Below are 15,371 nucleotides of genomic sequence, written 5' to 3'. Positions count from 1 at the left end.
CCTTCATAATAAGTCTCCTCCCATCAGTGAAAGCTCGTAAAGAGTAGGGAGCTTTAGCTAAGGTGACAGTTCGCTATTGCTCCATTGTTGCACTTGACCTAGCAGTTGCCCCTCTGGGATCCCCTTCTAGGACCCCTGTTAGTTTAAGCGGTAACAGGCTGACTTGTTGCAACTAGGCGGACTTGATCTTGGTGGGTCTTTATGACTCAAATTGACTTACATGAATTTTCTTTACATGATACAATATGCCCAATGGGGTGTTTCATATATGACAATGACTCAATTGACTTCTTGACTTTATGACAAGCCCTAAACGCACTCAATGGGTGCTTTGTTTTAAAATCAAAGTAGTTATATTAGGGTTTGATTCTCCTTTCTTGATTATTACTTGTGAGTGTGTTGCTTTCTTTTACTTCTTTATTATCTTATCTTTCTTCAAGCAATTACCATATTATGTGTATATGAAGATCACAAAACAAGAGACACAAAATATAGCACTATGCCAGGGAAAAATCCCCATGAGGGGAAAACCCAGTCAAGATAATCCTTCTTTTCAATAGTATTCTTTGAGTCTCTTCACGCTAGACAAAGACTAGACCTTCCCTCCACACCAAGTCAGCCTCTCAGATCTTCGACTCCTTTCCAGCAATTTCAACTAGGCAACAACTTCTTGCATCAGGCAACTTCTGACAATAGTGAAACTTGGAAGACTTTGATTTCCCAATCTAGGGCATGAAACCGAGAGAGAGAGGTAGCAAAACTTCGATTTTCTTCTTCTCCTTAGACTTCCCCAAACTCGAACTTCCTTTGGCTTCCTGGCAACAGAATTCGCACTTCTCCAACTACTCTTGAGATATCAGACTAGCTTGAGATGTGATGCTCCAAATGACGTCGACTAGCTTGTATTTATAGGCTTCTTGTGGGTCAAATAAGTGTCCTTAGGCTGACTTGATCTCTTCTAGGTGGACTTGGTGTGGAGGATACATAAATCATATTTGACTCAATACTAAACCTTTTTACATGATTCTAAAGTCCAAGAAGGGTCTCTTTGAATGTACAATGACTCTATAAACTCAATATTAATCCTAGGAGTCCACAATGGGGACTTTGACTAATATAATGATGACCCAAGCATGAAACCCATGCTTTAATAAGTCATTGTTACAATAATACAAATTCTTTTCTTTATTCTTTTGACAAGTACATTTCATGATGACTTAAGTACATTAATGAAGACCAACATAGTTACATTTTCCAACGTGCTTGACCTATAATTAAAATTGAGCTTGAGCATGAAACCCATGCTATAAAAAATAATAATAATAATTTTTCTTTCCTTTTACAATATACAAGAATCAAGAGTACATTTCATGTTTATGAAGGCCAAACCTAGTTACATACTTCAATAGTACTCACTGACATAGTTTTAAAAACCGGAACCGGTGACCGGGCCGGTCCACCTAATAAACCAGGTTTCAAACTGGAATCGGTCAAACCAGGATTGGTTAGATCTCAATAAACCAGTTTTAGAAAAACACATGAAATAATTAATTTTTAATGAAAAAAACTATTTTTAAGATTTAAACCAATGATTCCAAACCAATAGACACAATATGCAAAGGTTGCTGATATATATATCCATGTAAAGGTGAATATATCAAAATGGCACCAAGTGCAATACATATCAGCAACAAAATACATAATCAATGAGGCTTTGCCTCTAAATGGCCTTTAGAGTTCAAAAACAAAGCCTACAAACTATGGGGCCATTGACCTACTACAAGTCTACATATTTGTTATTAGTGATCAACATTATCACTTGAAGCTTCTCATCATGATCAAACTTAGTTGGTTGAGTCTCGACTTTCAAACTTTGCAACTGCTCGAGTCACAAACTTTTCTACTGGTTCAGTGACTTGAGTCTCAGACCTCTGAAGATATTTTGCCCTAATATTCCCTATTACTTTATACAGCCTCCTATCCCAGCCAAGTGTTACTTGACCCTGTTGATACAACCTCCTTCAATAGATTTTTGGGAATATTTGCAGATCATTTTGTCATCAATCATATCACAATGAGCCCATGGAGTATCCTTGGCTTTTGGAGGCATGATGGCTACTACTTAGCTCAAACTCTTTGTTGTTCCACTACTCCAGCAAAATATCGACACTCTCCAAGCTCCCAATCAAACTCACAAAAACTCCGAATGAGATGTTTGAGGCAAATGAGGGGGGTGAGCTCCTTTTAAAGGCCTGGAGAGGGTGTTTCTGGAGGGAAACAACCCTTACTTTCCATCCAAAATACCCAGGATGCTTCCAAAAAGACTTTGTGTTGGTTTGCCGCGACCCCGGCAATGCACTGACTATTTTATGACGGAACCGACTGGTTTGGTCCAACTTTTGTGATCTTTTGGCTAAGTTGGCCCTTAAATCGGGTTTTTTGCCCCGTTTTACTCAGTTGCCTAATGAACAGGCCAAGTTTGAACGGTTTTCGGTTCATGCCGACTGATTTTTAAAACTATGCTCACTGAGGGATATTGTAGAGAAAGGACTGCAAACATCTAAGTGAACAAGGTCCAAGATACCTTGGTCTTGTTATCTTTGCTGGGAAAAGAGGTTTTGGCGTAATTGCCAAGTGTGCAACCCTTGCACATCTCATGCTGATCCATGCTGCACTGTGGCAGCCCTGCTGCTATTTGCTTGAGAATCTTCAACGCACTATGTTGCAGATTCCCGTATGCATATGCCACAATTCCCGAAGCTCGCTTCTTGAGTCACGACTCCCTCTGCAAGTTAATGTTGCTGCTGTCTCAAACTGCATTCTGCATAGTTTCTTGTGCCTAATCCCATCTAGTTAGCCACCTTGGAGTATGAGAGTTTTCTAGAAACCCTAAACTATTTGAAGTATTAAATTTTTGGGGTTGTTACAATCTTTATGTATAACATATTTACTTTTACTCCTACCTTAATTTATGCAAAGAATTGCATAAATTATGATGGGCAATAATTCCTGGAAAATATGTTTAATTACCGAAAAATAAAGAATGTATTGCATATTTACTTTTTACTTCTAGCTAAATTTATGCAAAGAATTGCATAAATTATGTTGGGACAATTTAACAAATTCAAACACTGTTGGTGGATTATAACACAATTTATGTTGATCTTTGGGTAGCCGCGAGAGGTATTCCCCAACTATTTAGAAGAAAGAAAAAAAATTAAATTTTAATTTTAAATTTAATTTGCAAAGAGACGTGCCTCTTTGGGCACCCTAATATCACAATAAAAAGACACTTGAACTTCTCATTTACTGGCTCACTCATCACTCACATTTTTTGTCTCTCACTTGTGGGAAGTAATCCTAGGAAGAGGCCGAAGTTTCTAAGGAGTCAATTTCTGAGACAGTCAATGTTTGACCGGTTGAATTTTCTGAGTGTAATCACTTAATGATGTTATGGAGTGTGTTAAATTAATATAATATATCATTGGAAGTAATCATTAGCTGCAGAAAATTGGGCTTGTCTAATTAGCACTAGAAAATCAACATGGTACAGTGCTTTGGTGAAGGCCATTGAGATCACCCTATGAAGACACCTATTTTGCAATCTGATATGTGACTAGATCCTTGACCAGATGGCTCCCTCTTTGAAGCTTGATGATATGCTGCAAGGTGCTAACATTCTCACAAAGCCTCTGTCTTGGATGAAGTTTCCATACTTCAGGGACAAGATTGGAGTGGTTGAGAATGCCTCCCTTGTTGAGAGGGAGTGTTGATGTTGTAGCATTAGGAAAGACATTCTCCATAGGTCAAGGGTATTGACTAGGTGCCATATAATGTGACTAGAGAGAATGGCCAAGATAACATTAGGGCCCAGAGTGCTCCCCTAGTTAGAAGGTTCTGACCATATTGCCAAGGGTTACTTAGCTAGTGGGTAGAGTGAGTGCCTCAAAACATCGGGTAAGTCCTTTTACAATTCAAGTGCTATGTGACGACATGGGGGAATGGTAAATCGGCATAGGGTTTCACCATTGTTCAGGGAAAATTGCCCTGGTTCCAAGTGACTACTTGGTTTGTTGGTGACCTAGGATTAGTTTTGTTTTTACTTCAGTCAGGGGGTACCTAACCATATCGACGAAGGGTATTTGTTTAGTGGGTGATTAGATCTTTTGCATGATGTTGATGCATGATGCTTTCCTCATGGTTCTAGAATAGAACATGAAGTGTATGGATACATTAACATAGCGAGTTCATTCAATTTTTTCTTGGGATGGAGAAATTTTCAGCGAAGTGGACATCTGAGGAAGTCAAGGTGAATACCTCCCTAGCTAAGGAGTGTTAATTTTTTGGGGTTGTTACAATCTTTATGTACAACATATTTACTTTTACTCCTACCTAAATTTATGTAAATAATTGCATAAATTATGGTGGGTAGTAATTCCTGGTAAATATGTTTAATTATCGAAATATAAAGAATGTACTGCATATTTACTTTTTACTTCTACCTAAATTTATGCAAATATTCACATAAATTACATAGGAACAATTTAACAAAGTCAAATACTATGTGGGTGGATTATAACCTAATTCATGTTGATCTTTGGGTAGTTATGGAGGTATTCCCCAACTATTTAGAAGAAATAAAATTAGAAAAAGAAAATTTAATTTAATTTGTAATTTTGCAAAGGGACATGCCTCTTTGGGCACCCTAATATCACTATAAAAAGACACTTGAACTTCTCATTTACTCACTTACTCATCACTCACAGTTCTCTCTCTCTCTCTCACACATGTGCGAAGTAAAATGAGGAAGAGACTGAGAAAATTGTGTTTGTCTATTTAGCACTAGAAAATCAACATGAAGGTCACGTTGTATGCTTTAGCATCCAATGCTAAACTGAAATAAGGTTCTTCTTGAGCCCAGGCATGTAAGGGACATCTCTGAGATACCAGGGTTTCTAGACTCCCTCTCAAATCTAACTATACGAGTGTCCTCGACCCAATGCTTGCCATCATCTCCCATCTTAATGTCGAACTGCATGTCCCTTTTTGACAGTTTGTTGTAATACTTCTTGTTTCTTGTCATATGACAATACACATTGCTGTCCACATACCATAAACTGATAGCCATTGAGCTTGCCATGCAAGCAATGATTGAAAACTCCTCAAAATAAGAAAAGAGCTCATCTATCTCTGGAGTGGCTGCTACTTGGTACTTCTTGGACCCTTTCTTCTTGTTAGGGAATATAGTAGCACAATGCCCAAACTGGTGGCACGAAAGCACTTGATCTTGGTGAGATCCTTTTTTTTCTTCTTGCCCTTGGAGCTCAACTCTCCACTGCCACTGCTCTTTTTTCCCTTTTACTTGCCCCCTTTGCTGGCTAGGGAACAATTTTCTATCTTCTTTAGTCCTAACACGGGACCTAATTCGCCTGCAAATCTCCTCTTGGATTTTGTCACGTTATAATCATTCCCAATCTGGAAGCTTTTCTTTGGCACAAATCCCATCTACGAAGGCTTGCCAATATTTGGTGAAGTCCAATAGGGTAAAATTCACCATACCTAAATATGGAATTGTCTCACCCACACTAGCCAACTCTTCCTTTACTTGAACTTGGTCAGGTAAGACAACATAGAATCAGACTTGGACATTTTAATGTTTTTGAGCTTTCCCTTCAAAACTAGCTTTCTGGCCTTGCATGAACCCTGGTAGAGGCCAATGATGGCTATCCACATGGCTTTGGCTGTCTTCTTCCCAGTCAGGTGAGGAATAATGTGGTCTTTGACTCCCTCCAAGATGATTCTTCTTGCCTTGGCATCCTTCTTGTTATGTTGAGCCAATTGCTGAGGGTCAATGGGTGTAGCTAGGACATTATCCACAAACTCCCACACCTCTTGCTCCTCCAACATCATTGCTATCCTCTACACCATGAACAGAAGTTGGACGCACCATCCAATCTGTCCTCAAATCTGAGACCTTGATACTTCATATTTCCAAATTGCACTGCCCAAAAACGCTATCGTCCAAATCGACTTGGTGAATTCGCTCCCTCTAAATCGCAACACCTTCTCCTGAAGATAAAAATTGTGTTTGGTCTTCAATCAAAGGCTTTGCTCTGATGCCATGTTAGATTTCCTTAAGATCCAGTGATTCATTCACAATTTTCTAAGTTTAAAAACTAGAAATACAAACAACAACTATTTCGGAAACTTAGAATGCACTGCGGAAAATAAATAAATCAGAAAACAAACACATTCAACACATTGAACACAAGGTATACCCAAGAAAACTCAACTTCGGAGAGAAACTGCAACTGTGTGCTTTTTTCTATTAGCTCATCAAATAATAATTTTTTTAGAGATTTATATAGCAAGTGAATGCTTCCCTTCTACAACAAACTCCACTAAATAACTAATTTGAATCAAATCTCACAACCCTTGTGCAATGCTTGCATAGATCTTCTCTTCTGTGCATAGATGCACACTGTACTTCCCCGTAGGTTGATTTCTCTTTGCACATTGCTACCTGCTATAGGACTGCGTCAGTTTTGATCTGGGCTAAGGCTATTTGGCCTCTTCCTTCCTCCCTCTCGATACTTGATTTTCTTGTTGACAACGAAAAACCCTTCTCTTGCTGAGCCAATAACACACTCTCTGTGCTCATCGATTTGGCCACTTACTCGCTCTATTTCCTCTTATAATTTTGACCTAAGCTCCACCACTTTCAACGACTGAGATTAAATTGTGATGAAGGGCTGAGATTAAATCACAAGTTAACTTAGGATTTTTAATTTCTCCTAAGTGTAACTTTAGGAAATAGTTAAATAAATTAATATTCTACTAAAGTGGTTGTCTTGTGGGTCCCTTTGCTAGCTTTAGCACCTAGGCAAGCAAAACGCGTACCACACTGCTCTAATCAACATTGTATAGAATTAGGGTTTTGTAAAGCCCTAAGTTGCCTAGGGTTGATGACGTCAACCCTAACAAGGCACTTTTGACCATGTAATATGCTTTATTGTGAGGTTAAGCGAGGTGGGAGAATGCAAAATGAGCTCCAATGTTCCAATAATTCAAACCCTAGTTAAATTCGTCCTAAACCTTGCCTTAGTGGCGCGCCTTGAAGGGCTGGAAATAGAAAAGGAGAGGGAAAAGATAAAGTTTTAAAAGTTTTTGATCATCAAGAGGGTTGCCAGTGCCTTTTTGCTAGTTGGGTGTTGGAGTATTAGGAACTTTAATCATGGAAATATCAAATATTTGAAGGGAGTAAGGGGGAAGCGCTAGTTTACACTTCCTAACCATAGCTATCATTTTATGAGGGGAGAAATTTACTAGAAAAAGACTCTTGAGGAGGTTTTCTAAGGAGTTCAAGGATACAAGATTAGGCATGAAATAATTACCAAGAATTTCATTTAAACATATGCATTTTGACAAGGAATATAGAAACCCTAGCAATATTCCATTATGTGTGCAACCATAAAAGATATTCAACAAAAATACTCATAATATATCCAAGAACATGCCTTCTTTCAATCCCAAAATGATGTCTGCACAATGGAAACTAGTCTTCAATAGCCAAAAATCCACATAAGATCACATCTCCGCATGTAGCGAAGTGCAAAGAGCAAGTCTAGTCTCTTCTATAGAGGCTAAATTCCATAAATATGATGATGAACAAATGATATGGGTGATTCTCTATTTATTTGAGGTCTACCACCTTTAATTAATCACTAAAAGCTTGTACACAAGTTTGATTTTTGAGTAGACATAAAGTAAAATTCTGTTGCAAGCCAACGCATTAGCTCAACAAGACAATATTCCAATAGAAGCTTAGACGTGTGAGACGTAAGCCTTAAAAAGGGATGATGTCATGCCGTTCTAGGGTTCCAAATGCTCCATCAATATAATGGAAGGGCTGCAAAGGTCTCCAAACATCGTGATCATCCTCCATTTGACAAAAAGTCCTCAAATCAAGTCTCAAAACATCCCCACATGTCAAAATTCAGCTGTGGGTGCCCTGTGTCAACTCTATGGGTGCCAAGTAGACAATGTGGTGCTCTCTCCAACATTGGGGCTCCATTAGGTGCATTAAGCCCTTCTTAACTATCTTGGGGGATGACTATCTCATCTAGGGTTTGGTTCAAGGCATGCCCATCAAGTAGTATCAAGGGTAGGCTAGGAGCATGTTGGGTCCACTGGTACATCATTAAGAATTCTTCATGCCAAGAGAGAGAAGTTGAACATTCTGCCATATGGGGGTTCTCTGTAATATCCCCTATGGATTAATTGCTCATGGGAGGACGATCCAACCCCATAGGCTATCGTCCTTGATAAAGGGGAAAACCCAAATTATCGAATGTTGGGGGCAACATTATGTAAATTTTGGGCTAGCTGGGGCAAAGAGGCCAAATTGGAGGTTGCAATTGCAATCCCTCACATTTGAGAAAACCCCATGAGGAAATCTATAAATAAGGGAGAGTTGCAATCACTTTGCATCATCAATTTGGAATTGAATTGTCTCTGTTTTCTTGAGCCTGAGGATTTGAGCGTTTTAAGACCCCTTCTTCTTAATTAGTTTTTGTGGAGGTGATCCCAACCTATCTAATGCCCTTGTCTAGTCTCGGTGGCACTGATCCCACCCTACCTAGACACATATTTTTCTTGTTCTGGTACAACGCATTCTTTGGAGCAGTTTAGGTTCTGTCTTGGTTAGAAAGAAGGAATCTTTTCTTTGGTTATTTCGCTGGTCTACAGGCTCTGTTTCAGGAACAACGAAAACATAATTTGGTGGAAAACCCTTTCGAACTCCTTAAAGTGGGATGTCAAAGGTGCTTTTGTGGTAGCAATGGCAGCCTGAGCATGATTTAAATGGAAGTTACGGTTTTTATATGCAATGAGTGAGTCTCCTACTGCTGCATTAGGGATCCTAGCCATTGTGTCAAGCACGCTATGGGAACTGGGTAGGGCACCCACATGTAAAACAAGGTCTTGGAATATTCTATTAGCACTCCTGCGACAGTTTGCTAGGGCTCCTATTGATTAGACGAGATCCCTGCGACAATCCACTAGGGCTCCCATCGATCAAAGGAGATTCCTACGTCGGTTCCACGTCAGTTTGAATCTACCTTGCAGAGGAATAGGGACGCACAATTCCCTGTGGCTTGTGGTCAAGGTTCTTTACGACAACGACAAGGACTCCGTCTTAGCTTAGGTACAAATTCAAAATAGCGGGACAATTAGGTTTTGCTGATCTTTACTATGCCTGCCAAATATTGCCGAATAGTAGCAATTGCTTTTCGATCTAACTTCTCCTAGTTTTCATCAGTCATTGATGAAGGCTTCTTAGATTTTCTCTTAATCGGAAAATGCAAATCTTTGAATGTGAGTATATCTTCCATCTTAGATTTCCATATAGTAAAATTTACCTCAATAAGCTTTTCAATGCTTGTCATTGATTCCATTGAGCCACTTGTAAATAAAACGTACACACATCGAGTCTCTGACATTGAGTCTCTAACTAGAAGTTTGCTCTGATACCAGTTATATTTTAAACAACAATCAATAAATTAACAACAATATATCTGAGATCAATAATAACTTATACAGATCTCATCATACAATATTGATCATAAATAAAATAACACTTACAATTAAGAAGAAAGCAACACAAATTACGTGGAAAACCCAACGATATATTGGGAAAAACCACGGGGATAGATCAGTCACTCTTTTATTAGTGGCAGAAATTACATAAGCTTCAGCTTGTGAGCCCAATTCCCAATCACTTCACCCACAATGGATAAACTCAACCTTATTTATAGAAGGATTGTCTGCTACATTTGAGGAGAAGTCTCCGTTACATAATTAAAAAAAATATTATTTTACATATTTAGACTCGCACATAACAATAGATACATGCTTCTTGTAATGTACTTTGCAACTGTGGATATGAATAAGAGTCTAGGTTCCTATTGTATGCCCTTTTATGACCATTTGCTTATGAGCCCTATTGGATATCTTCACTGCTGTCTTCTTATGGCTTAAAACTTGCATGATGGCTGAAGATTTAGTTGTTTTATTGTTTTTTGCAGTGATATCAGTGTCTTAGTAAAGAAATATATCTATTCTTTGACTTGAGGTTGCAGTGCACCCGTTTCAAGCCTTAGAAAACATCTTGAATTAAAGAATCATTTCTTGTAAGTAAACGAACGAACACAAGAATGTTTTATTCTATGTAAACTGTTGAGAAACATCATTTATCATACCATTTCTGACGTTTTCCATCAAGGAGGTATTTGGTATAGTTGGGAGTCTGATTTCATCGAATTAATGCTTAAATTTGTCTGTGCGCTAATTTATCTAATAGAATAAAGAAGCTTTTCCCCATGGAATTGCTTGCTTTTTGTCTACATTAAAATCCTGTGACCAAAGTATGGACAATTTTTGAATTAGTTTTGTTGTGGCCTAGCATCTGCGTAATGTCTTTGTAGGGGATTGTGATCAAACGGATTTTGGCTTTGGAGGAATAAAATGTGTTGACAATCCAATTGAATTTTTCTATAAATATTTAGTTTTGGGGTAAATGTGGGCTAAAATGTTAGAGAAAAGGATTACCAAATGCTGTGAGCATTAAAACTCGTAAAATTATAGTGAATAATTTTCAAGTAGGTTCATTCAGAAGGCCTTACGTAGAAAGGCCTCAAGGTGATCATGCTGCATACCAATGAGTATTAGTTGACTAGAGTTCAAGAATGTCTTGAGGTTATGAACAATGGTATAATCTATGGAAGAAAGGAATTGAAAATAATACATTATACTTGGAAATATGCTTGTCACAGTGTTCTGATATTTCTATTCACAAGTGAACCCATTACATAATTTACTCTATATTAAAAAATGGAGCTTCTGGAGCTTATTTAATTTTTCTGTACTAAATAGTGGAGTTTCATTGTAGGATATATGTGAGTCTTGGCTGCGTTTTGAGCGGGAATATGGTTCTTTGGATGATCTTGATTGGGCTGTCACAAAGGTATACATATAATGAGCTTTGCACTTAACATTTTGGCAGTTTAAACCAAGAGTTCTATTTTATTGTTACTGTTTTAATATAGATTAGCTTTCAATGTATGCTGTAGATAACCCTCTTTTGCAGTGACTTGTGGCTTTTAATTTGTGGACTCATATTTGATGTATATGTTGTTCACTTTATATGGCAATCCTGGCTTTGGGCCCTGTTGCCGTCTTGCTTACAGACCTAATGCCAACTCTCTCCATCTAGACTCTCTCCTAGCTAAAGCCAAGGTGGGTGGGCCCTAAGGAAGATACTAAAGAAGACTTGTTAAACTAACAAGTTCTAGGAGATAATTAGTAGATCAATTAGAGAATCAACTATTCAATGACCTAGAAATGTAACTTGAAGCAATAAATAAAGACTCAACAAGTACAAATGATCATGAGCATGTAATCAATATTAAAATGTAAACAGATCAATATGACTCAACAATGTATTCTGCAAGGAAAATGTAAGTAGTGTTGAAGAATCTAGGGCAATTAGGTATAGTAGGATTCTTCTTGACTTGATAACAATTTGTGAAGCTCTTTTACAATTTATCTTGTTAGCTTAATCTTCTTCTTCTTCTTATTAATGCATGTGTGTTTACTTCATCAAACTGCTACCAAAAACATAAGAACAAGAACACAAGATGTTGGCTCTCTGCCAGGGCAAAACCTCTCTCTCTTAGAGAGGAAAACCCTTTCGTAAATTTCTCTTATTGAAGCTTCTTATTGATCAATGCCAAACCCTAGACCCTTGACAAGAATATCCTCCAAGCACAAGTCAAGTCCTTCCTTCTTCCTGCACTTTGTCTCCTGGCACTTCGTTCCCCAACACTTCGTCCTCCTTCTTCCGGCAATTGGTGATAGACCTTGTTATGTGAGCTCTAGAAGAGAGACTTATCTTTGATCCTTCACCTATGAAGATACTTTCCTTCTCTTGTCCAACCGAGCTTCTTCTTGATGTGTAGTTGCAGACTTGATGTGACAGCACTGCAGCCCTAGTTTCTCGCATGTGTGGGAGGTTTCCCTTATACTTTTGGCTTTGTTAGACTCCGTCTTGTATGTCAGTGTGAGATTGATTCTTCTTCAAAACCCTGTTTTGAAGAAGAAATCATTAAATGTGTTTTTTTAGAATATTATGTAATTTGTCAAAATGTTTCAAAATTCTTCAGCTCTTCAAATGGCAGTAGCTTCTGCAGCCAAATTTACCAAACAGCTTTAAAAGCTCCTATCCCTGCAAAAGCACAAGCAGAAGTGATAGTTGTTGAAAGTTCGACCTCACTATTGGGTGCTGTGAAAGCTAGGAACATTTTTCCAGTAATTGTATTCAGAGGTGACTTGGAGCTGACTCTTATGATGAGAAGAAGAAGCACTTAAATTCAAGCGCCAACACACTTCACTAATGTTAATTTATTCAGGATTTTGTACCAGAAGCTTGGACAAAGCATCTTTCCCGTCACTTGGATAACACACCTCCATGACCTTTCTCTGAGGTTGAGTACAGTATTAGACAACAATTATTGAGATCTCTGCAGGGGCTTTCATTTGTCAAGGATAAGAATGGTCTTGTCCCTTTGGGTGTAGTATTTTCTCATGTGGAGAAAATACCAATTGCAGCAGCATCAATTGCACAAGTTCATGGAGACAATAAAGAGGAACCTTGAAAAGAATAATTTCAGACATATTGTATGCCCTACACCGTATTTAAACCTCTGCACAAAGCGCCTTATTGTCATGCAGAGATTGGATGGAATTCGCTTCACTCAGGTGCTTTGTCCCAATGCAAGTGAAGATCTTCTTGCCAGGATACCCGAGATGGTGAGGAGTATCCACAGTTTGTTGCAAGCCTATGGACAGATGCTGTTTGTAGATGGGATTTTCCATGCCGATCCACATGCAGGAAACCTATTAGTGCTTCTTGATGGTAGGCTTGGATTGCTTGATTATGGACAGTGCAAAGTACTTGATATGGAAACTCGTCTCAAGCTAACAAAAATAGTGCTTGCTTTAAGTGATAACGATGACGATGAGATTGCCCAGACCTTGCTTGATGCTGAGATGGTCTTTGAAAATATCACTGGGGACAACATATGTGTATCTGATCCGTCCACAGTGGCCCGGATTTTATTTGATGTAAGCTATGTTGAAGAGGCCACTGTATCTCCAACCGCGCAGAATTCGATCTTGCGAAGAATTCCTTTGAAATCATTTAATTGGTCATTATGGTTGATGGTGCGTGCTATATTTATTCTTCGAGGTCTTTGTTTTATGTTGAAGATTGACACATCTGCTGCTACAATTTGGCGACCTTATGCTTTACTTGCCTTGCAAGCAGAACACTCATAATGTGCATTGATGATGGTTATTTTTCTCACGGGTTTAGTCTCAATGATCCTGATGCGGACTCTGAGAAATGACTATGCAAAGTATGCTCGCGAAAAAGATGGTTTAGAAAGCCTGGAGAGGGATGTTAGTGAAAAGTCAGGGTGGAAACTTGTTCATGGAGATGTTTTCCGAACACCATGAAACTTGGTCTTGCTGTCAGCATTAGTGGGCTCGGGTGCACAACTTGACATGCTTGTGCTTCTTGTTATCTTGCTGGCAATTGTTGGCATGCTATATATTGGGTGTGGGACAATTGTCACCACTTTCATTGTCTGCTATGCCCTTACCTTATTTATATCTGGCTATGTGAGCGGATGGCAAGCGCTGGATAAAGCCGATGGTTTTTACGGCATCTCTCTTCCCATTTATGTGCTTTGGCATTGGATTTGTACTGAACATCATTGCCATATTCTATGGTTCTCTGGCTGCCATTCCTTTTGGCACTATGGTGGTAGTCGCGCTCAGTTTGTTTCAATTTACACAGGTTTGCAGGGTTCTCATTGGAAGTGTCGAGCTTCACTGGTTAAAACTAGAATTATTACATTCACATTGTGGGCATTCTGCAAATCAAGTTTATTCAGGTGTAGTTTCTGTCTCTGTGGTTGTGACGGGGAAGTAGTTTCTAGCTTCAGCTTTACTGTTACCCTTCTGGATGATAGTGCGAAGGTGTGTGCGTATTGTTCTGGACAGTTAAACTCTGATTTGCGTAAACTTGCAGTTAACCTGATTCCATTCCCTCGCTTACACTTCTTTATGGTGGGATTTGCTCCCTTGACATCTAGAGGATCCCAAGTATACCTCTCCCTCACTGTGCCTGAAACTTACACAGCAAATGTGGGATGCCAAGAACATGATGTGTGCAGTTGACCCTCGACATGGGCGTTACCTGACAGCCTCTGCTATGTTCTGTGGACGTATGAGCACAAAAGAAGTAGATGAACAAATGTTGAATGTTCAAAACAAAAATTCCTCTTATTTTGTGGAGTGGATACCAAACAATGTGAAGTCCAGTGTTTGTGACATTCCTCCAAAGGGTCTTAAGATGGCATCCACCTTCATTGGAAACTCTACTTCAATTCAAGAAATGTTCGGGTGAGTCAGCGAACAATTCACTGCCATGTTTAGGAGAAAAGCATTTTTGCACTGGTACACTGGTGAGGGCATGGATGAGATGGAATTCACAGAGGCAGAGAGTAACATGAATGATTTGGTGTCAGAGTATCAGCAGTATCAAGATGCGACTGCTGATGATGAGGCCGAGTACGAAGAAGAAGAGGCGGTTTAAACCTTGTTTTTTAGTTTATAAAGAGCCGAATCTGGAGCTTACCTTGTTAGTCCTTCTTGGAAATGGCTCATTCAGCATATCACTTCATAATGATTGAAAGTTGGTCTGTGCCAGATGTCATGGTTTTGGTTGAATTAAGGCCTAGAAGATGCTGTGTTTAGAATGAGTGGTTGGATTTCGTTTCGTTATTCACAATCTTAAAATTGTATGTGTTGCGTTATGTAATGTGTTTGAGTCTAGTTTGTTGCTCTCCTATAATTAAATAGTGGCTGCTCTGTTTAGTGCCTGATTTTCGTGATGTATTCTCTTATCAATGAGAAATGCCAAGTCAAAATACGCCTAAAACAAAATGAAGATATCCATCACTGCAGAAGAAATAGGATTCGATCTCCTATTAAGGGCTTCAGTTAATAATCCAATGGGATCTGCGCTCCAGTTTGTCGGCCATGAGTGGCTTTTTACTATTTTTCATAGTGCCAGTTGAAACAGTTCCATCTTTTCATGGATCGGTTTTCTTCTGAGCTGTTTATGGTATTAAAAAATCATTTGTAAAAGAGAGAGGGGAGAGTTCTGAGCGCTGGTGGAGGAGAGAGAAGAGAGCTTCATTGTACAGATTTTGACAGAGATTCTAATTAAAAAAATGCAGCTCTGA

At 38.8% G+C, this 15,371-nt stretch overlaps 1 protein-coding gene and 1 pseudogene across 4 annotated transcripts in view; one reads left to right on the top strand and one right to left on the bottom strand.

The window, feature by feature from the left end:
• EMB140 (EMBRYO DEFECTIVE 140) overlaps window positions 1-15,371 on the top strand; it is a 342,658-nt gene that overhangs the window by 241,825 nt on the left and 85,462 nt on the right. For all 4 annotated transcript variants that reach the window (XM_089395342.1, XM_089395341.1, XM_089395343.1 and 1 more), the window contains one exon: window positions 10,949-11,023. In XM_089395342.1, the coding sequence (XP_089251468.1) occupies window positions 10,949-11,023 (75 nt within the window). The remainder of the gene's footprint in view (window positions 1-10,948; window positions 11,024-15,371) is intronic.
• On the bottom strand, window positions 14,317-14,899 carry LOC149206198 (uncharacterized; annotated as a pseudogene).

Source organism: Pinus tabuliformis, chromosome 1_2 (assembly GCF_031772625.1).
Source record: "Pinus tabuliformis cultivar Carrire ecotype Pingquan chromosome 1_2, CPIR1, whole genome shotgun sequence".
Lineage (NCBI taxonomy): Eukaryota > Viridiplantae > Streptophyta > Pinopsida > Pinales > Pinaceae > Pinus > Pinus tabuliformis.
This window is presented reverse-complemented; position numbering and strand designations above follow the sequence as displayed.